Source organism: Sander vitreus, chromosome 2, assembly GCF_031162955.1.
Source record: "Sander vitreus isolate 19-12246 chromosome 2, sanVit1, whole genome shotgun sequence".
NCBI classification, from domain to species: Eukaryota; Metazoa; Chordata; class Actinopteri; order Perciformes; family Percidae; genus Sander; species Sander vitreus.
Genome location: NC_135856.1, coordinates 14,475,300 through 14,500,627, shown reverse-complemented (window position 1 = coordinate 14,500,627; position 25,328 = coordinate 14,475,300). Strand labels below are relative to the sequence as shown.

At 42.1% G+C, this 25,328-nt stretch overlaps 2 protein-coding genes across 2 annotated transcripts in view; one reads left to right on the top strand and one right to left on the bottom strand.

Annotated features, from left to right (window-relative positions):
* Window positions 1-170: 170 nt before the first annotated feature.
* psmd12 (proteasome 26S subunit, non-ATPase 12) lies at window positions 171-6,927 on the bottom strand. The gene is made up of 11 exons (XM_078279284.1): window positions 6,713-6,927; window positions 6,264-6,323; window positions 5,105-5,233; window positions 4,719-4,826; window positions 3,900-4,004; window positions 3,491-3,640; window positions 3,182-3,316; window positions 2,457-2,569; window positions 1,819-1,993; window positions 915-992; window positions 171-762 (listed from the first exon to the last, which is right to left on the bottom strand). Exons 1-11 carry the CDS (start codon window positions 6,833-6,835, stop codon window positions 553-555), a joined length of 1,386 nt encoding a protein of 461 aa, XP_078135410.1. The 5' UTR covers window positions 6,836-6,927; the 3' UTR covers window positions 171-552.
* A 7,868-nt stretch (window positions 6,928-14,795) lies between these two features.
* The window catches only part of LOC144536334 (cytoplasmic phosphatidylinositol transfer protein 1-like), an 87,111-nt gene continuing 76,578 nt past the window's right edge, over window positions 14,796-25,328 (top strand). The window contains exon 1 of the mRNA XM_078279418.1: window positions 14,796-15,119. Coding sequence (XP_078135544.1) covers window positions 15,072-15,119 — 48 coding nt within the window. The 5' untranslated portion in view covers window positions 14,796-15,071. The remainder of the gene's footprint in view (window positions 15,120-25,328) is intronic.

Genomic DNA, 25,328 nt, shown 5'->3' with positions numbered 1-25,328 from the left:
ACGGTCGGCATGCCTTCAGTTTGGAGAAACAGATGCAAGGACAGGCACGGACTCTACGTAGGCTGTGCACGGGGATCACTTCAAAAAAGCCAAACTATCCCTTTAACATGTATCATATTAGAAGGTATGCCATTTAGGTTATATACTGTATAAAACCTACATACAAAATGTTAACCAAATGAAAGGGGTTTATTGTCTACATTGCTAAGGATACATTTAAAATACTTTTTAGCCATGTTTTCATACAGCAACAACTTAAACCACAGTGTATAATCCATTACATGGAAATGGGAAGCATATTTAGAGATCCAGTCACTGACAGAGGGGTGCAAAGTACGGAGGTGCTCATGGGTTTATTTTCAAGGTTTTACTGGATAGTAAAAAATTAACAGTTGCTGTGCATGTGCTGCAGATTTACCTCCAATTATACGACATCGTAATTACGCTGCAGTCGCAGTGCGCCAATATACTGTATATTCAAAAACATTCCCACAGAAGGAAAAACAAAACAAACATGAACCAAAACATGAAATAATGCATTATGATCTAGTTTCACTGCAGGTTGTGGATCATCTCCTCCTTGGCAATGAGATGTGTGGTCTTGTTGACCAGAGACATGAGAGAGTTGAGTTTGTGCGACCAGTCGTTAAGCAGGTCGTTGGGGTCTTTAGGCCTCTGAAAGTTGATGATGCCAGCCAGCCGGTCGACCTTGGCATAGATGGTCTTGTTTACAACTAGGCTGGAGAGGAACTCCTCTGATTCCTGACAAAATATTGGAGCAGACAGACATCATGTTAGTCTTTCAGGAGACCAAATCCTGAGGATTAATTTCCTTAATCCAAACCTAAAAGCAACTACTAACTGCTGTCATACTGGCTGCATTAATTAAGTTAATTAGTAAGGCTGTTACTTACATCAATGGAGAGGTCAAGGAGTCCAGCCATCCTCTTCATTGTGATTCTGGTGTAATATTTGGCCATTATTCTGATGTTCTAGGGGGAAAAGGAGAATTTCATTTAAAAAATAAAAATAAAAAATTCTCTCTCTCTCTCTCTCTCTCTCCCTCTCTCTGAATATTATATAATAAGTGTTTAAGGTTTAAATAGAGAGGCTTCTCAGGTCACACCAACACTAATGGCTGAAAACAAATATGCATGAGTGAAATCCAACCATCCATTACCAATCGCACATAACAGTCTGCCAGTATAGCCACTGAATCTGCTTCAATATCACAGCCATAATTTTTTTCCGTTTTGCTCACAGGGCCCATTTACCGAGCTCTAGTAATTTTACCCCATTTACTCCAATTTGATTCATAACCACTTAAATGGTAGGAATCAATCTTTTGGGTTTTAATATAGCATTTTGAGCTTGAAACCCCTCATTCGCTGTATGCTCAAGGAAGGTTTAAATCAGACAGTTCTACTTTGACTGTCAATGTAATTGTAGTTTCAAGATTTTCATGCAATATTTACGGCCCCACTTTCAATGAATGCTCATCACTCTAACTCAAAATGTCCCCACATTTTTGCCCAGCCAAATAAAAAAATAAAAAAATGACTGTTTGATAACATCTAATGCATTTTCCATGGCCAATATTTGTCACGATAAGATGCTTCTTGATGATTAATTATTGGATTGATAGTGCCAGCCCTGTTTGGGACAGCAAGGCAGTTGAGGTGCTCTTAGAAAATGTATTTGATTAGATGTCCCCCTGCTGTCAAGCATAAAAAAAAAAAAAAAATCTCAGTAAAGCCATCTAAATATGTATGTATCAGCTCCAAATGAGAAGAGCCTACACTTGACTGTGGGACTTACGTGCTCCACCACTCTGTTCTTCAGGTCCTTCCACCTTTTCTCCCCCTCTTCTGAATAAGAGAAGACATCTGTGGCAGGGCTATCAGGTGAGCCCTCTCTTAGCTCTTTCCCATAATCCTCCACCAGGGAAGACCAGCGCATCAGCTCCATAGTCGTGAACTGTTTCAAAAGGTCCCTAGAAGTGGGGGAGGAATATAGTGAAAATCCCCTCTGACCACACCTGGCTATAGTGTTTGCATGTGATGTCAGTACATGAAAGTGGCTATGATCATTGCCCCGGAGTAGGCAACACACAGCAGCCTCTTTTCACACAAAAGTTAGGCAAATGTCTCACTTTATGTGTGCTGCATACGCGAGTCAGGAAATTTAGTTGCTGGCCACATTTCAACATCTGCAGACACAGACTAATGTTGTACAGTTGGTTGTTGATTCAGATGGCCTTTACCTTTTAAAGATTTATTTTTCTCCTGGTAACACATGCCCATTCATAGCAGCAAAATGCTCTCACGTAATTGTGTGTAAAAGTGCTGTAATTACATATACTCTATTGAGAAATTTGGACCCACATCATATCAGGTCAGAGGACCGTTAAGTGTATGGTAAAGCCAACAGGCAGAAGAGCACAAAGTATGTCTTACTTGTATTTAGGGATTTCTTCCAGTTTCTTGTCCTCACTGATTCTGTGCACGAGGTCTGACTGCTCATTGTCGTAAGGGGAAAGAATCACGTACAGCACCACACTCTTCAGGGCCTGAAATACAAATGCATTCATGGCTGTTATAGCAACACGCAAAGTAAAGTTTTAAATTAGATATAGCGTTGTCAGATCAGATTTATTGATCCCTGGGGGGGGGACATTTTTATTATTGCAAACTATGCTGCGATTGTCATTGTTCACAGAAAAAAAAGCATTGATAAAAAAGGATGATGTTCACATCGTGGGTATGTGCTCAGAAGAATGTTCTTATGAAAAATCCCACCATGAGCATTGTTTGTGCAAAAATCTAGATTTCAGTACTAAAGGCGAACCTCTCCTTACTAAAGAACAGAGTTTACGCTTCTTCATTCAGGGTTGGTACAGTCATTTATTGTATTTCCAAACATATTGTTTCTTCTTTAACCATGGTACTGTGCTCCAGCACTAAGGCAGGAAAACAGACAGGAAAATAGTACAGCTGAATTCATTTTGTTGCTGCATTACATTTTATCATAACCATTTAATCAAAAAATGGATTTTTAGCAGTGTGAATTCCAGACACTAGTAAAAACGAGCACACTTTCTCATTAACTACAGAAAAAAAAAATTATGTTTGTTTAATACTATGTAATAGTATACAGTGGCCTTGAGAGAAAGCCCATGTACCTGTTGCCACTTGCTGCTGTCCTCCAAGATGCAGGGGGTGTCATAGATAGCCCGGTAGTGTTTGCAGATAGACAGGTAGGAGCCCTCGTGCTGGTCTACCTGAATCATCAGGTTGTAGTACTTCAGCTTGGACTCCTGAGTTGTCATCAGACAAAAAGGGGAAAAGTTAGTGTTACACCAACCAACTCAGTTCAAATCCACCAACAAAGTGTTGGTGGTCACCAAATGCTTTTCATCATCAGTCGTTGTCAAGCCAACAACATAATGCAGTATTTTGTTAACGCTCAATTCCTGGCCTCTGTCTCTTACCTCGTTGCCCTCCTCTTGGAAGAATTTGGTGTTTATCTTCTTGCTGATGATCTGGGTGCGAATGTAATCTTTAACAGCAATGCAAAGCCTCATCTGTTCCAAGATAAACTCCACCTTCTCCTTTTTCTCCATGGAGCCATATGTCTCCACCTGAGGAGAAAAAAAAAAAAAAAAATATATATATATATATATTTTTTTTTTTAATCAATTTCCAAAACAGCAAGCCATTAACCTCCCTATTCACTTAGTTTGTGTAATGTCCCCCTATAGAAATGTGGTGACAAAGAATACCCCCAACAACCAAATTCTTTCAAACCCAAAACATAAATGTGTGACTATTTGTCCCCGCAACAAGTGTTTCTGAATCTTCATCCTAAAAGCAAGAAAATGAAGGCCATTAGCCCCCTACCTGCAACTCCTGAAGAATGGAAGCTGCCTCTTTGATCTCCCCACTCTGCTCCTTGATATTGGCCAAGGTCTTCGTCAGCCTCGCACGCTCAATCTCTACATATATCTGTGAGGTGGACATGATTAGTGAAGAGGAGATTATGTCTTAAGTGGAATGGTCATCTAATGGACATTCATTATTGCATTATGTCCCTGTTTTAATGCTTATACTATAACAGTTTCTATTGTAAATCACGTGATGATGATTTCTGATTCCGCGCCCCTAAATTAAGAATTCTAATATACGTTATTTTCATGGCCTAGGATAGTTCAATCAAAATCTGTGAACAAGAGCTACTCTCTCTCAAAGCCAGAAACCAGAGAAGTAGGCCTCAAACGTGTGATGTCATCAAGAATAAAGTGTGGAGCTGCTCCGTGGCCAATGAATGAGAGACTGAGTTTTCTTCTCTTTATTACCCAAATGAGCTTTATTCTATTTTAGTGTTCTCAGTTGTGAAACAGAAAGTGCACCCACATAATCAGAACAGTCTCCTGGGTGTTCTCATTGCGATCTATAACATATTTTCCCAATTCATTGTCTAGAGAGCCGTTCCAGACTTTATACTTAATGACATCACAAATTTGAGTTCTGGCACTGGTTTTTGGATTTGGGAGAAAGTTGTTTTGGACTGTCCAAAGGAAGTACCATAGGAATAACATGTATATGTTTTGAAAATGGCCATAGTTTCCCTTTAAATTTAACAACTGCTTAAATCTACACAACTTTCATTTTGTCTCTAGTATACAGCTCTGTTTTAACACGCATAAGGACATTCCAGACCTTGCCAGCAGTCACGGTGCGAAGTGTGTCGATGAGTCTCAGTTTGATGGCCTGGTCAGTCACAGAATCCACGTACTTGTAACATTCTTGCACCATCTTGGCAACAGCCTGATAAGACAGAGCAGAACAAAAACTTGTCATTGTCATTCAGGGGAGATCATTTCAAAACAGGCTTCAAACTATATGACGGTGTGAACATTGCAGAGTGTACATGGTGTGCTCGATATCTTGACAACAAACAAAAATCGTATTTGAGTAATTTGATTAGTCAGTAGTGCGGCTTGCAAGATTATTATTTTTTTTTAGATGGTTGGACTTATACTGTAAGACTATGTTTGCACACAAGTGGTAGAAAAGAGCCTTCAGGGAAAAAAGAAGTATCTGACCTGTTTCAGCTGACTCCTTCTTTTGGTGAGCAACATGATGTTTTCATTCAGGGCATCCCAGTCCTTGGCTTCATAACACATCTGGACCACAGCCACAAGGATTCTGGAGGTGGACACCATGTCTGATGCCTGAGCAGGGGTTGAAGGCAGATAAGTAAAAAAGGACTAAAATGTACACAAAAATAACACATAAATAAATTACTTATTTCATGAACACAACTACTCTTAAAAAATTTTATGCTGAGGACCCAGCCAAGTTAATTTATCAAGAGAAATTCAACTACTAGGCTATGTGTCAAACACATATCAATTTAGGTTCACAATAAATTTTGGCCCGTCTAGTTGTGCGCCAAACCAAAAAGACGGGGAACTGTTTTTCAAACTGCAATTATGCGACACTCAAAGCAGAATTTGGCAGATTTGCCGACTTAGAACTCAGAAATTCCCACACAACCAGTGAGTTTGCATATTCAGGCCTGTGAAACAGGATGCTGAGTCGGCTGTGTGGTAGCCTGCTTTTAAAAAATGAACTTTGTTGCTGATTTTTTAGGGCTTTACGTGGGCCAAATTGTAAGAGATAAGGCTATGTGAGACATGCAATAATACAGTCAAAATTATTTTACTTTTTTAAATAAAAGCATGTCAATAAACTATACTTGATAAGATATTCATTTTTCAGTGTGGCCCTTAGTGAAATTGAGTTTGACACCCCTGTGCTAGGCTATATGTTTCTACTCAACACCATGCAGGGTTCCTAGAAACTTGTTTTTCAGGACATTGGTTACTTTGGTCAATTTTTAATGGCAGGAAAGCAGCACTCCAGAACTCCAGAATGCTGAGAACCCTTCCTAGCAAACTGTCACTGCTATGGGTGACTGTGACTGTGTGCCCTCATATTTCTAAGTTAAAACAATGTACAGGTGCCAGCAGAGACCAAGATTAATTGCTCTGAATTGGACCTGTTTTGATCAAAATATATAACAATGAGGAAGGTTTTGCAAGTTATTGTGTTTTGTAGTGGGCTGAGTCATATAATGAATCGTCAATGTATTTATGACATTCACATTCGGGGCACAACCTCCAAGATGTTGGACTTCCCACAGCAAAATTAAAGGAAAGTAACCAAGTTGTACTAATAACGTTAATGTACAAAACCAACCGTTCTGGTTTGCTTCTCCAATGACAACAAGCTCTCAACGGCCTCCTGGAGCTTGCCCTCCTGCAACAGAAACACACAAGCTTAGCGTTAGTAACACTAAATTACTTACGACAAATGTTAATGTTTTTGGACTTACACAAAATTAAAGGCAATTTGCCTGCCTAGCAAGTTAGCTTAAGATGTTGCCAATGCCTTTACCGCTAAGACTAACGTTAGCATACTAGCGAGCATAATAGCAAATACGTAACGTTAAGTATATGCGAGAGTAAACGGGTAACTAAAATGTGTGAACGTTAACAAATCACAAATCATTTGTGAGTAATTTACGCTTAATATATTAGTTATAGGAGTTTACATTTGGTGACAAAAATGTCGATGTTAGCTTGGATGCTAACGCACTGATACTGATGCACCATGACTCAGCCGGCTGTGGCCTCTTTCAGACTTACTTTAGCCATTTTTTCGCATTCCGGGAGACGCTGGTCTACAGTTGAACTGTAGTCAACCTCCATTTTCACAATCTTCCCATCGGATCTTTCAGGTCGTTCCTCGGTCATCTTCGGGATATTCATGTTTATAATGTACGGTGCTTTTTCTTACGACCAAACTCAGCCTAGCAGCACTTATTTTGCTTGTCAAGGAACGAAACGAGCAAAACGAGTAGCAGCCAATCAGAGGAGAGAGACAAAAAGCTGTCCGAGGCGCCTAAAGGACCCATTGAGGACCCCCACAGAATATTTTAGGCAGGCGTTATAAAAGACTACATTGATTGTATACATTGATACATGATTCTATAAATCAATAAATAAATACAGTATGCCTATGAAAAACATCCTGAAATAAATAAACAAGGCAATAAATAATAGGTTTTTATTTTAAATAAGACATTTTTTTAAATGACCAAGTCTTACTTTTACTTTTATTTATTTAACTCTCATTTCTTATAGCCTATTCAAATGAAGGGGGCATGGCTATCTCACAGATTCAGACTAAAGCAACTAGCTAGTAGCCTGGCATCGCCAGCATCTGCCAGAGCAAATAAAACTTGAGGTTGGCAGGTTTTGTCTGGTTCCTGGGTTTATTTGCTATTGCATGGCCGCGTTCCTAGCCGCTAGAGGTCGTGACACACCAACCTGATAATCGGCCGTCGGACCGTCTGGAGAGGTCGGTGACTCGAGTCTGTTCGGTGTGTTACGTGCCATCGTCCATCGGAGGGGCCGTCGGCCTTCATTTTGGCCGACTTGACTTGCTGAGTCGGAGGGCAGGCAGTCTGACTCAATGAACAATCTGATTGGTGGAGTGCGGGGTGAATGACGAACGCTTCTCAAAATCTGACGGAAATCTTTTAAACTGATCTTTGTTGATCTGAAATGAAGACAGATTCAGCAACTGCATGGCCTATTTCTCGTTTAAAATGTTTTCAGAAACACGTTTCAGTGAATTATTTTCGTAAAATACGAGATCGTATTTCGAACAAGCCGCCATTATGGTCAGCTGGAGAAGCCAGACCCACGTGACGCGTTTGTCATTTCCGGTTTTAATTTTTTGTATTACGTCTCGCACACGCACAGAACGTACACGTCGCTTCGTTGTCTTTCAAGGCACTTTTTGGACCTCGGGGAGCCGACTGATCAGTCCGACTGCCTTTCCTGCCGACGGTCAGCCGTCGGGTTGGTGTGTCAGGGCCTTTAGACTGCTTCGTCAGGAGGAGAACGCAGACGGACCAGAGCCAGCGCAAACCTCAGCGCCGTGGACTGGCTCACAAGGTCACAACGGGTTGGTGGCTGGCTGCTAGCTAGCTGATACTTGAAGAAAAAGGCAGCAGCTACCAGGGGTCTGATGCCCATGGTCCACTCTCTTCCTGGCGAAATATGTTGTTGTCTTAGCGGTGGGGTGAGACGGAGGGAGGCAGGGAGCTCAGCCTTGCCAACTTGCTGCTTTGGTCTGTGAGATACCCATGCCCCCTTCATTTGAATATAAGAAATAGAAATAAAAAGAGAGTGAAATAAATAAATGTGGAATTATGAAATAAAAGTCACCTGAAATAAATAAAAAAAACTTGTGAAATAAAAGACCCTTCAAATAAATGAATAAATGTAGCATTATAAAATAAGAGTCCCCTGAAATAAATACATGTAAGATAAGATACGATAAGATAATAAGCCTTTATTGTCTCCTATAGGAGAAATTTGTCTTGGGCAGTCGAGAGAACAAAAATAGCGACGCATCGCACTTGAACAAACAATAACAGGGTAGATGCTAGATCTGATCCGCTAGACGTGTCGAGGTCAAAGGATGTGCCTCGTGGCCCGCCTTATTCTGCCTCTGATTGGCTTACCCTGGTATTCTTACCCTAACCAATCCCCACTCCCCATGCCTAAACCTAACTACGTCGACCATTTGAGCAGATCTGATGTAGGATCTACCCAATAACAGGGGCGGGTCCCCCCCACTTTAAAAATCCTGGAATCGCCCCTGCCTCGAACAGATATGTCATTTGACACGGCCTTCTCTGCATCAAGTGAGAGTAAAGCTGTGTCTTTTGCCCCTCTCTGGCTGTATAAAATATTAAGCACTCTTTGGACATTGTGAAAGCCCTGTCTACCTCGAATAAAACCATTTTGGTCCTCTCCCACCACATGAGGGAGCTGGCTCTCTAATCTTCTTACAAGAACTTTGCAAAGTATCTTTGTATCTGAATTGAAAAGAGAGATTACTGGGTGCATATTTTCACATTTTGTGTTTGGCTTTCCTGGTTTTGGAAGTAATGTGATTAATGCACCCTTCATGGATGAGGGTAGAAGTCCATTCCTGAAGGATTCCTGGAATATCTCCAAAAGGGGTGCAAGTAATTTGCATTGAAATTATTTATACAGAATACTTGTTCAAATAAAAAATGTGGGTTTTCATACCAAAATACCTTATCTTGTGTATCTTGTGTAAACAGTAGTCCACTGCTTTAAGCCTTAATATGAATAATACTTAATTAAATGGTTGGTAAATGAGTCGTGTTGGCAATGCTGATAGTGATGATGTTGAAGGAGGAGGATGATGACAATACCTGTTCTGCACCTCTGAATCAAATGTTCTGGGTGAATGTAGAACTTTGTAAATGGACGTGATCATATGAATGGACACAAAGGGCAGTGACCTCCGTCCACCAGTAGGTGTCCCTTTAATGTCTGCATTGTGAATTCCTGTCCTCCTGCAATTCACGGCTTTGAAAGGCTCCAATGCCTCCATAAATAAGGCTAATGTGGGTCAGTGATTTTCCTGCGCGTGGCAGTGGAAGCCCCTAAGACCTGAGCTAAAATCAATTTGATCCCAGTACAGGCTCAGCATAGACCTTGGAGGCCTAATAAACAGAACAATATGGAACAAGAACTCTGATATCAGAGGCACACACATATCATCAGTGCTTTGAACACACTTTTCTAATTGCAAAAAATATCAGGAAGAGCACAGCTGAAGGGGACTAATTGGAGCCTCAAATCAAAAATCATGATCATCAACATTATTGCCAATATCATTGATCAAAATGACAGGCTGTGCAGTGCCAGTGCCATTTATAGGCTATAGGCTACATATGTTTGAGATTCTGATTAAGCCTTCATTTACTATTTTTACCTCAGTTGATCCAGACAGAGCATCATTCCCAACACAGCTCACATAAACGCAGTGCTTCTCTGCTAAAAAATGAGACATTTGGCTATTTCAGACCTTACAGATTTGTTTGGTATTAATGACGCAACACAGCAGCTCAGAATACATCAGGGTATAATCTCCTTTCTAATCAACCAGGGGCGGACTGGCCTGACCCTCAGCCTGAAAACTTACTTTCACGAAGTTATGATCACAGAAAAAAACCGAAAATGTCAAAAAGAAAGAAAAAGAAAGTGGTGAAGATGAAAAATAAATGGGTGGCGCTGAGAAGTTGAGGTTAAAATGAAAGAAAGAAATAGTGAGAGCAAGACGCGGCAAAATGCCAGAAAATGAACCAACCTTTTCCGTAGTGGAAAGGCCAAGGTTAATACCACTGTCAGCGAGAGCACTGATGAGGCAGGACCAGGACAGGACCAGGACCTTGCACCAGGACCAGCATGCTTGGCAGTAATATGTGTGCATTAGGTCAAAGTGGGTTTAAGAGGGAATAGTTAAGGCATTACCATAAGAATGACTTTCTAAACTGATCGATATAGGCCTATCATTTAATTTATTGTCTTTGTATGGAAATACAGCCTATGCAAAGTATTGAAGTTTAAAGGTCCAGTGTGTAACGTGTTTAGTTGTTCATTATCAAAATCTGTGTTGCCCCTTCACAAACTTGTCCTTTTTCATGAATATTTACCACCACCATCAATTCCAAGTATTCCTATTGGCTTGAAATTTTACATTTTCATTCGCATGAACTGGGGTAGACGCTCCGTATTCATGCGCCATCTTGAAATACGTTAGCCGGTAAGGGACATACAGGACATACTGCTCCGCCTTTCGCGTTTTCGCTGTCACATGATAAACTCACAGGTGCTGCTAATGCTGCTAATGGGTATCGTAGCTTCCCGGCCTCGGCAAGTTTCAAGAAGGAAACATGGAGGACCACACGTATTCAAAAATCCAAATTTCAGGAACAGGAGTCTTCTTCTTCGCCCAGAAAAAGAAAAAGGATATTGAAAATAGCAGGAGACCGGCTTTTTGAAGCGTGAAGGCTACCGTAGCTGTAATATGTACTTTGAACTGCGTGGTGCGAGAGAGTTGATTGCGATATATGATGGGAGACATTCCTACACATTGGACCTTTAATATTATAATCAATAAAGTTTGTTATTATTACTATTGTTATTAGTTATGTCCACAGTGGAGGTGATACTGAGACACAGGGTGCCTCCAGTCATGGTGTTGATGAGGAGGAGAAAAATGATGAAGAGGAGGAGGACGAGGACAGGCAGGAGAAGTATGGATGGGCTGGATTGGCAATTGTTTTATGAATAGAAATAAAAACATATGTTTGAAATTGCATAAAACAGAAATAAAGACAAGATCCACCACTGCCTTTAATCTTGCTGAAGTAGAAATCTTTACTTTTACTTTGGTTAGTTTTTTCATTGGTTAGATATTGGTAATTGTATAAGTTGATGTCATTTATACAACTTCATTTTCATGCAGATGTAGCTCTGCAGTCAGCAAACTGAGGAGGCAGGTGTGTAAAACATCCTGAGTTGAAGGTCTTTAGCAACACCAGATTCTCTTTATACCACAAAGGCTGTATTTGTTTTGATTGTTTTACATCTCTATGACATTATGTAGTAGTATTAAAATTACTTCCAAACATTTTTCCACGTGCACTCTTCACGCGCTCTCATAAAAGGCTGCTCCATCCCAAAGACCCGGGCCAAATTTTTGTCCCAGTACATCCCTGTAATCAACACAGACCTTATTGAAATGTTAGGTCATTATTAGGTCATGACTCGCTGGTTCAGAGATGCCAGTCACATGAAAGCCCGTCACTGTCCCATGGCCTTAAGCTTCAGGCTTTTATGTTAATATAAACACAAACTGTCAGAAATGAAATGCTGGCCTGGAATTTTCTTTAAAAATGTCCTTGTGTTATGCATCAGATAAAAGTTTTTTTTGCACACCCAGCGATCATCATGTCTTAAGATATCTTAGGTCTTAAGATGTCTTACATAAGACATCGCTTATCAAGATGTCTTGAGGCATCTTGAGGAACGTCTCGTTTATCTAAAACATGTCTATACAATTTTTCACAGTAAGATATCATACTGATGATTTCCAAGGACCTTGCAGTTGTTTTTTTACGAAAACAATTTAAGTAAACATCTTACTTGAAGATGTTTACTTAAATTGTTTTCGTTCGTGAGCTCTGGTAAATGTAGCTCTTTAGTAACATTATTTCTTGCAGCCTCCTGAGATCTACATTACTGTATGTGGCCTTTGCTATATTACTGTGGCAATAGGTGCTACTCCATGTAAATTCTTTCATTGCGACTCATTTAATTCATAATGCCAATTTAATGTGATGCTACACAATGTTAGACCATTTACATGAACACAAATGAGAAAACCTTAATATAAGACCGATGTGCAGTTAATGGGACCAATCAATCAGGGTTTTAAAATAGTTTGCCTGAGGAAATACATGAAGTAAATGTATTATTATTACTGTCTCTTTGTTTTAACTTGTCTCTTCCTTTATAAACCATACACTTATAGGGCAGATTATGCATGTAATCAAACGTTTTGTTCAGTCTTGTGGTTCACCACTAGTATTACAAACACAAACTAGTCAAATCTGTAGAGATTCATTTCTGTGGCATCTATATTTAATTCTTCTGTAAATTATTTGGACATGAAGAGGTGGTAATATATCCCAGGGTCTCAGTGAAATATGTTGGTGACCCTACTTTAAGGAGCTGCTTACACATTAAGTGGGCTTAAGTGGAGAGTTTACATTCAAATGCTGGTTTGCCACCCTGCCTTGATATATTTCTGGGGGAAACACTGAATTGCAAAATACTGTTTGTCAGCATCTTCAATGCAGAGTTATGACCGTGAATTTTGCTGAGAGTAGACCCAAATAACTCACAGCCAGCATTACAACTTCTCCCTTAATTAAGAGTGAAAAAGTAAAATTGTTTATCAATGTGTTTACATGTTTCTCTCTGTTTGTATCAAGACAAACATGACTCACAAGAAATTCAGTTTATTCATAAGAGTGATGCAAGGGATGTCATCACAGAAAGAGGCTTAGGCTACACTTGCTACTAAATGTGCTATTTGGCCTATAGCAGGCAAGTATGTTTTTAGGACTGGGCAGTAGCCTATATATCAGTGTCACTGACTTGAGCCCTTCTTTATCAGGTGAAATACAAAACTGTAGAAAAACAACAGCAGGCGGGGCATTATGAGACTTGGTTAGAAACATATCAGTCTGGCCATAAAAACAACAACAACTGTGGGATGCATTCTGCATTGTCCCAAAACTTGGGGAGGACTACCGTATGCATCAGAAAGATCTAGCCTATGTGAACACCCTGATACTGCCTGTTCTTAGGGCTGCTAAAGGCTGTCAGAAAGCATTCCTCTTTACTTTCATAGGCAGCGCCCTGACAAGAACTGTAGGTTACGTATGTTTATGTGAGACGGAAAGAAAGAGGGGTGACAAAGATGTAGAGGGAGTGTGCAGCAGTAAACTGTTTAAATGAGCTGTGGTTGGGTCGACCGATGTTTCCAGCAAGTAACGTTACCGCGTCGAATTTCAGCGGGCCGAACAGAGGAAGGAAAGGGGGGGGGCTGCTGTTAACCGCTTACATTTTCCGATGCCTCTGCAAGCTGCTTTTACAAGTAGTAGCAAGGACCGGATAAAGCAGAGTGCCTCGTTTCCGACTTGTTTCGTCCTTTGGACTTCGAGGACAACAACCTCAAAATGTGAATCTATAAAGGAGAGTGGTTTCACGGAACTCCGCTTTGAAAAGTACATAATTACTTTATCAGCAAATTAGACATTTATTTGTAGCAATATACGGAACAGACCCGTGTGTAGCTACCCGGCATAAGGCAATGTCACATCCGGTTAAACATTTTCAAAATATTCGTCTTACAATGACAGGATAGATAGATAAAATGATAGATGGATGGATGGACGGATGGATAGATGGATAGATATATGTATCCTAAATGGTTATATTGTGCACCACATCTGTAAAAACAAATGGTATCAACGCAAAAACTGCTGCAACAACTTATGAGGCATAGCCTAAGTGAGCATTTGAATGGCATTCATTCACTCATATCGTAATGTAGGCCTACTAAAGCCCTCATACACTTTCACAATTTATTTTAATTCATCAATCAATTAATTGATTAAAATTTATTTCTGATTATATGACTAGAAAAACTTCACACAGTGCTGAGCTGCATGTGAAATTACTCACATTTTTAACTTCAGAAAACATCTGATGCAATGCAAAGAACTGTATGCTGTTAGTTTATCATGCCTCAGACGATGCCATTTAGAAGTTGATGTGAAATTCATAGAGCTGCTCAATTGTAGCAAATAAATTAAATATAATTCACCATGTCATCTGCAAAAAAACCTCCATGAAGTGAGTTCTTTTGTCTGTTATTCAGTCTTAAAACCCCTTTTCAAGGGGAGAAACTGTGGTACCATGTTGCCGAGATTATTCTTAGAATTCCAAGAGAGTGCAGTGCCAGCAGTACTCCTGTGCTTGAATAATACTTATTTTAATTTGATTAAACACAATTTTATTAAGAAACATAGCCTACATCACGAGCACAATATAAACCAAAAATAATAAAGCTTCTAAAACGAGATTTTGACACAGGGCTCGCTCAAAACAATTGACGTGGTAGGCCTATAGATTTTCGGACTGTAACATAGGCTACAACAACAACAGACGACAGGGACGTCTGCCGTCGAACGTGACAAATTGTATACTCTTATTTTGAAGCCCCCAAATCCTACGGTTTCCGGTCTTGTTCGACACTGTTTGCTCGTAGCTTGACTCATCAGCGTGATAGGAAGGGACGATCCTGAACGGAACCGAGCTCATTTCTGCCCTTACGTTCACGGAGAGAGTGTCAGTAGGTTCTGATGAAAGAACTCAGCCGTAACTCGGGTGTATTTCATAACCCGGGCTAACCATCCTCCCACATGCGCTGACACGTATCCAGATATTACACACGGGTGGCGGAGGGAACATTTTACTTGGCTGGTTTGACACATTGTGAATATTAAAGCCTACAAGAGACGCGCAGAGGGGAAGGAAGATGTTGCTGAAGGAGTACAGGATATGCATGCCCCTTACAGTGGAGGAGGTGAGTTTTGTATTTTTTTTTTCTTTTTTCCTTGTTTGTGCCATGTTCACCACGACTGAGGTTCGCTAATTGTTCAGGAAACTCTGACAGCTAAACCGTTGGGTTTTCTGTCCCAGACGTGTGGCAGGAGCAGGTTACATGGAGTGTGAGAAATACATTTAATACAATTCAGATTAACTTTAAGGCACTTCATTGAGGCCTAGACCTTTCGCTCATGTTGTGTCTACTCTTCCTATATCACTACACACACGTATCTGTGGAGCCTCTTACACCATTCCGCTAAGCCTAAATTGACTTTTTGTTTGTTTTGTTTCTCTAGGGAAAAAAAACAAACGTCAACAATCCTATTTAAAGCTAGTTTCAGAAAGATTCTAAACAAACAGTTCACTTTACTCTGCGCCCTATGAAACACTTTTATAAAAAACAAATATATTATAGGCTAGTTGATTCATTGCAGGAGTGGACTGATAATATCCATATATATATATATATATATACTATGAACTGTTATTTCCTCACTGATCAGCAGCCTAGAAGTTACAATATACGTCCTTATGTTTCAGCACACACACACACACACACACACACACACACACACACACACACACACACACACTAAATTCATGCTGCCTTATTGGTTGTTCATGACTGACTGACTGCAGTGCAGGGGTCTCTGCACTTAGTTGGGGTCAGTTGCACTTGTGCTTCACTAATTGTATCAAAAAGACTGAGCCATTGTCCAGGTTAAGCATATTTCTCTATTTGTCTAAAATTAGAAGGTGAAGATGATTGCTCTCTTGTCCTGACATGCATGCTATACATCAAGATAGCACCTTTTTCCAATTAGCACCCATGTATGCCATTGTTTTCTTACTCCTCTCCATGGCTTGTGTTGTAGTGATGCGTGGGTGTCGTCGTTGTCGTCGTTTCTTGTATCTGAGGACTGGTAGTCAGGTGGAATAATGGTCTTCCTGCAGCGTACTGTCTCCACTGACATCTTGTCAATTCAGATGCTGAGATTAAAGTGCGATTTTCTCTTCTCTGGAGAAGCTTTAGAAAGCTTAGACAAGCAGCGCCTTTGCCAAATAAATTTCTTTTATTCCAGCAAAGTGATTTTTAGGAAAGAAAGGGAGAGATAATAGACAGCTGCTTGCTTTCAAATCTTTTACACATCTTTTTCACATCTCCTTCCCTTCAGTCTTCCTCTTATGATGGTCCACCAACATGTAACCTGCATCTTACTGCATCAAATGAATGATATGGAATGAGATGCATTCCTGCTTTGTATTATATGCTGACAGAAATGGCTGCACATTTACATGAACGTCTTGCCAAGTGCAGGTTTAAAGCAGAACAAAAGTTTTTTTCCCTCTGGCTACCACTAGGCTGACAGTAGTACAAGCAGTGAAAGGAAGCGTTAAGCGTCCAAGCGGCAACTTCCAGGTCTGAAAAGTGAAGCCAGGCAGTGGAAGTGCCTTAAACCTGCTAATTTTCAGCAGGGGGAGACTCCACTGGCTCCAAAAAGAAGTCAGTTTTAAAATAGAAAACAGGGGATGCTTTAGGAACCGAACCCCACGCTTGCACTACACGATTCAAGTTGAGCTATATGTTCAATTTGCAATGCCGATTTGTCTCGTGGTGGCAAGGACCCTAAACAACACACAACATTGCTGCTGTTAAAACATTTGCGTATGAAACATCCGAAAGAATATGACTTGTGCATGAAGGAATCTACAGACATCAGCCAAAATGCAGCAATCTAACGCACGGCAAAGGAAGGACAGACACCGTTTACTTCATTAATGTGTTTACTGTGTTAATGGACTGAGGATGGGAGTAGGATTCAGTATTTGGTTTCGGATTCGGCAGAATCTTAACCAGTGGATTCGGTATTTGGCCGAACCCCAAAAATCTGGATTCGGTGCAACCCTTTGTTAATGTTTTCAACTTTGTCCTTATCTTTGACACAGTGTGTTTTCCCTTCATCATAGTTAATTGTAACATGTTGGTCGCCTAAAAATGTCTTGTTAGCATTAGCCTTTGCTGGTAATTTAAGGGACAGTCTGCCGATTTTCAACCAGCTCTGTGTACTGCTGTACTTGCAGATGAACGCCATCAGTGCCCGGAGGTGTCCAATTAGCCATCGACAAAACTCCGCTTATCCTTCCTAGCCAGTCCTCTTGTCCAAATATGGTCACTTCTGGCTCCAAAATACCCAAGATGTTGACGGCCAAAATGCAAACTCTTGGCTGATGCTACGTCCATTATTTTTTACAGTCTATGATTACACCACTGACTGATGCAGAAACTTGTGGTCAAAAGGGAAACGTCATCTTCAAGGGTGTCATGGGAAGAATGTGCCTTTAACAGTGTGTGTGTGACATATGTGCGTTATGTGGATGTTTGCATTCACACATGCATTTCTGTTCAGTATATCAACCTTGAGCCTTCACGTGCGTGTATTTAAAGCCCAGAGGAGTAGTGAAAGCTTTCTCGTCACGTCTGTTGAACTTGTGAACACATGAGAAGCAAGAACAGTGTAATTAAAGGCTCAATCTGTGATCAAATATGAACATACATCTTTCTTTTTCTTTCTTTCTTTCTTTCTTTCTTTCTTTCTTTCTTTCTTTCTTTCTTCACCACCTGCTGTATGAATGTAACTTCCTGTCAATAGAAATTGCTACAGAGAAAAACCCTTCCTTCACATTGCAGGCCAAACCTAAATCGTGATATGGCCATCCAACTTATGATTAAGAACCAGTTCAAGCTGCAAATAATTCTGTTTATCAGCTGGTGTAAATTTTTTACTGTAAGGCCATGATGAAGGTCCTTAAGGATATGTATAATAAAGCAAAACAGGATTCTTCTTTGAATTACTTTTGAAATACAATATAATTAGAAGTGAGGTGGGATAAGCTTTTATACTGTACTCATATGTATTGTAACATTTAAAAAGGGGATCTATGCATTAGTCTCACATAGATTTTAACAAACAAGAAGCAAAGTGGAAATCTGTTACTGCACTTTGCTTCCATTTGTCTTTCTGCACAGATAAAGCCCTATTTGGATCAATCCTTTAATGTGGGAGAAACATAGAGGAGGTTCTATTTTTTTTCTCATCATCATATGTTATTATCATTTTCACACATTGAGCTGGGTGTAATCCCTTGTCTCCTAAAAGTTGAGGAGCTCAGGGGTTTAGGGGACATGGACAGACAGAAAGGATGGAAGGAGAAGGGGTCGTGTGTGTGTGTGTGTGTGTGTGTGTGTGTGTGTGTGTGTGTGTGTGCGGTCATGAGGACATGCAAGGTCATGTCTTTCTGTGTATTGTCTCTGGGAAGAGATTACTGTTAGCTGCTCGGCTGTGTTGCATCATCACAGCCTTACTACTGCAGATGTTGGACAGCTATCCATGCAGTGTTTATACAAGTTTAACAAACACCATACACAATGAAGAAATCATTTAGCGGTACCAGAGTGCATGAGCTGTTCTCTGTCCTCTTAATCATCTCTTGCCTGTCTGGGTGTGTGCCTGGTTACTGCTGCCTTTCTTCCCTCCATTTTCTTCATTCTTCTACTTCCAAAGAATTAGAAGTAATGGCTTGGCTTCACTTTTGGTTAAATAAAAAATAAAAATAAAATAAAAAACAAATAATCACCAACAGTTTCTTTATGTTAAAGAAATAGTTCAACATTTAGCTTAGCCTAGCATAAAGACTAGAAACAGGGTAAAAAAAAATCCACCTACAACTCACCAATTAACACATTATATCTCGTTGTTTGATCTGTACAAAAATCAAAGTGTAAAAAACAACAAGTTGTGGTTCTACGGGGGTTATTGTCACCTGGAGTCTTGTTGTTACTGTGAGACACCGGGAGTCACTGCTCCAGGCCAGGAAATAGTCCTGGGTATTAAAAGGCTAGCTGTTTCCCATCTTTATGCTACGATTAACTAGCTGGCTGCTAGCTGTAGCTTCATAATAAATGGACACACATGAGAGTAGTATCGATCTTGTCACCTAACTCTCAAGAAAGCGCTTATCATTTCTGGCAAGGTTGCCAACTATATCATTCATTTTGTGGTACTTTATATAAATGTTCACATTTTACCAGAACAATATCGTTCTCCCTGGAACAGCTTGACACATTTTCTGCTATTTAGTTTAGCCTAATTTTCATTGTGTAATAAAGAAGGGTCAGGATGACTCGGTGTAACCAAATCAAGAAGTCTATAACTTTGAAGAGGTTCGGTCACAGTGTAGCTTCTGTGTTTTAATATTGGTTCCATCTCAGACAAGATTTAGTTGTAACTCGAACCAGAACCACTTAGCCAAGAGATAATAATTTTCCCTTTTCAGTCCCTTGGGGATAACTCTGCTCTGTTCTTCTCCTGTGAGCGGGGCGATTCATCAGCCACTGTGCCCATTTTTTTCCTTGGAAGGATAGAGAGGTGATGCATCACAGGAGATGCAGATAGATGTGTTCTTTCTCCTGCTCTCTGTGTCTGTCTACCATTATGTCTTTTTCTGCTGCAGTAGCTCTCACTTGCACCTCCCCGTCTTTGGCTGACATGCCCTTTTCCAAGCTCACGAGAAAAATGCTGACTTTGCCCAACCTTTGGCTGACCTGAGATTCACTGTGTGTCTACTGCAACATGCCTGCTTTGAAAACCCATTTTCACTCCTTAACGTGGCTTGGGTTGATGAATCAGACGTTTTTATCACAACTTCGACTTTGCACTCTAATAGCTTCTTCTGCACGGTGCACCAGAGACCGCTTAGAATTGTGTTCAGATTTACAGTAACCTAGAGAGTATTAGGTGAATAAGGTTTTTACAAGAAAAAACAAACCTGACGCCGGTCTTTTTTTACTTCCATTAACTGTAGGGACTCAAAGAATATTGACATTCAGTGAAGGCCAGTGGAAAGACACATATTGAAAGCTGAATTAACTCAACATCCATGTGTTTTGCATCGGTTTGATGTAGTCTTGAGACGGACGTACCCATTTGCCGAATGGCTGTATGACAGGGTTAAGGCTCTGGCAATAACAGAAGGATTATGGCACAATCTCATTGCGAAAGAATGTTATCTGCTCTGAGACCCCTGCCGGGGGAACATGGGCTGTCATTATGCACAGTTAACCCAAAAGGTGTAACCAGTTTTAACCACCATGCTTTTTATTCAAATCAGTAAAGTACTTGATCACAATGTGGGCATTTGTAGCAGACCTCAGAATTAAAGATAGCTCCTTCTGTTTCAACTTTGCATATTTATGAGTGTGTGCAGTTTTGAATGAATGGTAAACAGGTAGCATGTGGGTATGTTAAATCGCCTTTGAGATTCTGTAATGACCTTTTGCAAAGGTGAAGATGCTTGGTTTGGTGCTGTTGGCAGGCTGAGAGGATAGATGGTTTGATTCTGGGATGGATGACTGTATTAATGGGAGGATGTGTGACGCTGGCTGCTTGAATGAATGGCTGGATGGATGGATTGCTGGAAGGACACCTGAGTTGCTGGCTCATGTCGGCATTTTTCAAGGCGTTAACATCTCTGCAAGTAACGGTCTCGCCAGAATTCTTTCATCCATCCATCTTCATCCGCTTATCCGGGGTCGGGTCGCGGGGGTAGCAGCTCCAGCAGGGGACCCCAAACTTCCCTTTCCCGGGCCACATTAACCAGCTCCGACTGGGGGATCCCGAGGCGTTCCCAGGCCAGGTTAGAGATATAATCCCTCCACCTAGTCCTGGGTCTCCCCCGAGGCCTCCTCCCAGCTGGACGTGCCTGGAACACCTCCCTAGGGAGGCGCCCAGGGGGCATCCTTACCAGATGCCCGAACCACCTCAACTGGCTCCTTTCGACGCAAAGGAGCAGCGGCTCTACTCCGAGCTCCTCACGGATAACTGAGCTTCTCACCCTATCTCTAAGGGAGACGCCAGCTACCCTCCTGAGGAAACCCATTTCGGCCGCTTGTACCCTGGATCTTGTTCTTTCGGTCATGACCCAGCCTTCATGACCATAGGTGAGGGTAGGAACAAAAAACTGACCGGTAGATTGAGAGCTTTGCCTTCTGGCTCAGCTCTCTTTTCGTCTCAACGGTGCGATAAATTGAATGTAATACCGCACCTGCTGTGCCGATTCTCCGACCAATCTCCCGCTCCATTGTCCCCTCACTCGCGAACAAGACCCCAAGGTACTTGAACTCCTTCACTTGGGGTAAGGACTCATTCCCTACCTGGAGAAGGCACTCCATCGGTTTCCTGCTGAGAACCATGGCCTCCGATTTAGAGGTGCTGATCCTCATCCCAGCCGCTTCACACTCGGCTGCGAACCGATCCAGTGAGTGCTGAAGGTCACAGGCCGATGATGCCATCAGGACCACATCATCTGCAAAAAAGCAGCGATGAGATCCCCAGCCCACCGAACTGCAACCCCTCTCCACCCCGACTACGCCTCGATATCCTGTCCATAAATACTACAAACAGGATTGGTGACAAAGCGCAGCCCTGGCGGAGGCCAACTCTCACCTGAAAGCGAGTCCGACTTACTGCCGAGAACCCGGACACAGCTCTCGCTTTGGTCGTACAGAGATTGGATGGCCCTGAGAGGGACCCCCTCACCCCGTACTCCCGCAGCACCTCCCACAGTATCTCCCGGGGCACCCGGTCATACGCCTTCTCCAGATCCACAAAACACATGTAGACTGGTTGGGCATACTCCCAGGCTCCCTCCAGGATCCTTGCGAGTAAAGATCTGGTCCGTTGTTCCCACGACCAGGGACGGAATCCGCATTGTTCCTCTTCAACCTGAGATTCGACTATCGACCGAACCCTCCTTTCCAGCACCTTGGAGTAGACTTTACCGGGAGGCTGAGAAGTGTGATACCCCTGTAATTGGCACACACCCTCTGGTCCCCCCTTTTTTAAAAGGGGAACCACCACCCTGGTCTGCCACTCCTTAGGCACCGTCCCAGACTTCCACGCAATGTTGAAGAGGCGTGTCAACCAAGACAACCCCTCCACACCCAGAGCTTTAAGCATTTCTGGGACGGATCTCATCAATTCCTGGGGCTTTGCCACTGTGGAGTTGTTTAACTACCTCAGCAACCTCCACCAGGGAAATTGATGCCAATCCCCCCCCTCATCCTCCAGCTCTGCCTCTACCATAGAGGGCGTATTAGTCGGTTAGGAGTTCCTCAAAGTGCTCCTTCCACCGCCCTATTACCTCCTCAGTTGAGGTCAACAGCGTCCCATCCTTACTGTACACAGCTTGGATGGTTCCCCGCTTCCCCCCTCCTGAGGTGGCGAACGGTTTTCAGAAGTACCTTGGTGCCGACCGAAAGTCCTTCTCCATGTCTTCTCCGAACTTCTCCCACACACGCTGCTTTGCCTCTTTCACGGCAGAGGCTGCAGCCCTTCGAGCCCTTCGGTACCTTGCAACTGCCTCCGGAGTCGTCTGGGATAACATATCCCGGAAAGACTCCTTCTTCAATCGGACGGCTTCCCTGACCACCGGTGTCCACCACGGTGTTCGTGGGTTACCGCCCCTTGAGGCACCTAAGACCCTAAGACCACAGCTCCTCACCGCAGCTTCAGCAATGGAAACTTTGAACATTGTCCACTCGGGTTCAATGCCCCCAGCCTCCACAGGGATGCACGAAAAGCTCCGCCCGGAGGTGTGAGTTGAAAGTCTGTCGGACAGGGGCCTCCTCCAGACGTTCCCAATTTACCCGCACTACCCGTTTGGGCTTACCAGGTCTGTCCAGAGTCTTCCCCCACCCCCTGACCCAACTCACCACCAGATGGTGATCGGTTGACAGCTCCGCCCCTCTCTTCACCCAGTGTTGAAAAACATATGGCCTCAGATCCAGATGAAAGCGATTATAAAATCGATCATTGACCTTTGGCCTAGGGTGCTCTGGTACCAAGTACACTTATGAGCATCCCTATGTTCGAACATGGTGTTCGTTATAGACAATCCATGACTAGCACAGAAGTCCAACAACAAACAACCACTCTGGTTTAGATCAGGGAGGCCGTTCCTCCCAATCACGCCTCTCCATGTGTCTCCATCATTACCCACGTGCGCGTTGAAGTCCCCCCAGCAGAACTATGGAGTCCCCGACTGGAGCCCCATGCAGGACTCCACTCAAGGTCTCCAAGAAGGCCGAATACTCTGAACTCTTGTTTGGTGCATATGCACAAACAACAGTCAGAGTTTTCCCCCCACAACCCGCAGGCGTAGGGAGAGCGACCCTCTCGTCCACCGGGTTAAACTCCAACGTAGCGGCGCTCAGCCGGGGGCTTGTGAGTATCCCCACACAAAGCCTAATTTTGACTCACACAGTGCAGTTAGCACCTGATGCAGTGGTATTGTATTGGTAGTGGACACATGAAGTACTGTATTGGGATAAGAAGTGCTGTGTCATATTGTGCTTTACCCACTTTATCTGTCATAAATGTGTATAGAAGTGTTCATCTTGTACAGATATGGTCTCAGCCCTCAAGCATGACATTGACAATTTAAACCATTTCACACAACATTACCTTCCATATCCTGAGCCACTATTAAGTGGATGAAAACAGTTTATTTGGGTCATATTTTCACAAAAGGCAGTAGAAGGTTTCATCATTGTTGGCACTAGTGTTTCTTCCCCCTGGTTATCTCATTCATGTTGGAGAAAAAAAACAAAAAACGTTTCGGCGATTGCTGGTTTGTTAAAACCCTCTTTTAAGGGCTCTTTAACAAGATTGGTTGCCTTTGTTCAATCCTGGAGCATGTTTCCATGACGCCAGCAGTTAATTTCATGTATCCACAGGCTGGGAGAGCTGGAAAGCAGTGAGAACAAATGTGCTATAACTCAGCGAGGACAGCAAGGCTACTTTCCAGACAAATCAAGCAGTTTTTTTTAGGCATGGTAATTAAAGAAAACAGGGTCCTTGGAGTGCTGGGCATTCCTACATTTACAATGCGTGATGTAATGTAATATAAAGCTTTGTAAAGTGAGACTTTACTGACCCCATTGTCCCCGTTCACAGAGGGAGGTCGGGGTTATTGTCAATTAGGTGGATGTTTGCCAACACAGGGGATCCACCCTTGGATTATGGCTTAGCTCCCTGCTTCTTACACTATCCTGCTGACTTCCATAGCACATCAACCAAACCTAAATATGAATAAAAGCTCCAAGGTATCCAAGCTAGTGTGATGATGTCCACTGCTACCCATTCATTCAGAATATTGTTTTCTCTCTTCATGTTTAGACCCCTCCCATCTTCTCCAGAGTTTGTTTAGTAAATGGTGCCTGTTAGATCGCTGTTTGTTTCTTTGGTGTCATGGTAAGGCCTTTTTTGTCATCTGGTATACATGGCAATGCTGTGATTCAATCAACATCCTATTTACTGCCATTTACTCTTCTAGAGGAAACCATCATGGGTTGTGATGGACCATTATCCACGGATGAGGCCCATCATTTCCTCGATGGCTGTGTGTGCGCGCGCGTGTGTGTGTGTGTGTGTGTGTGTGTGTGCGCGCGCATGGTATCACCAGAAAAGGCTGTTTCATAACACGAGAGCTACATGACATTGTCACGCCTTTCTGACAGTCGCACTCTGGAGAGGGGTTTCATATATCTGTGTAACAAATTTCTGTTTGTCTCTTTCTCATACACACCCACACTTTGAGTAGAAGTGTGCTTGTTTCTATTATTTAACAGCAACGTGCATACTCACATCACAGGGGCACATGATCATTATCTTTATCCTGTAAGCTGTTCGGCGACCTGCACCTCGATAGCAGCATCCACCACTCCAGCCCTGAGATGCTCAGATGAGGCCGATGAAGAGCTCAGTGTGCTGGTGAAGTGTAACACTGTTTCCTAATATACTGAAAGAGAGTAAAATCCTGATGATGGCTTTTTGGAATTAATTGGGAGTGTTTGATTCTTGTGCTCTTTTGTGTTTTCTCCTTAATAAAACACTAGGGCTGTCAAGCGACTAAAATATTTAATTGCACGATTGTCCATTAGTTATGAATCGCACATTTTTTTTATTTGTTCTGGATGTACTTTTAAAAGGCATAATGTTCAAGTTTTTAATGCTGAAGTGGTATTTAATACTCAACGTACTCCAGTGGCAATTTAATTCACAACGACAGTACATGAAAATAACTTTAGTCTTGTTGAGAGAACCATCTGAAAGGGCTTTGAAACTGA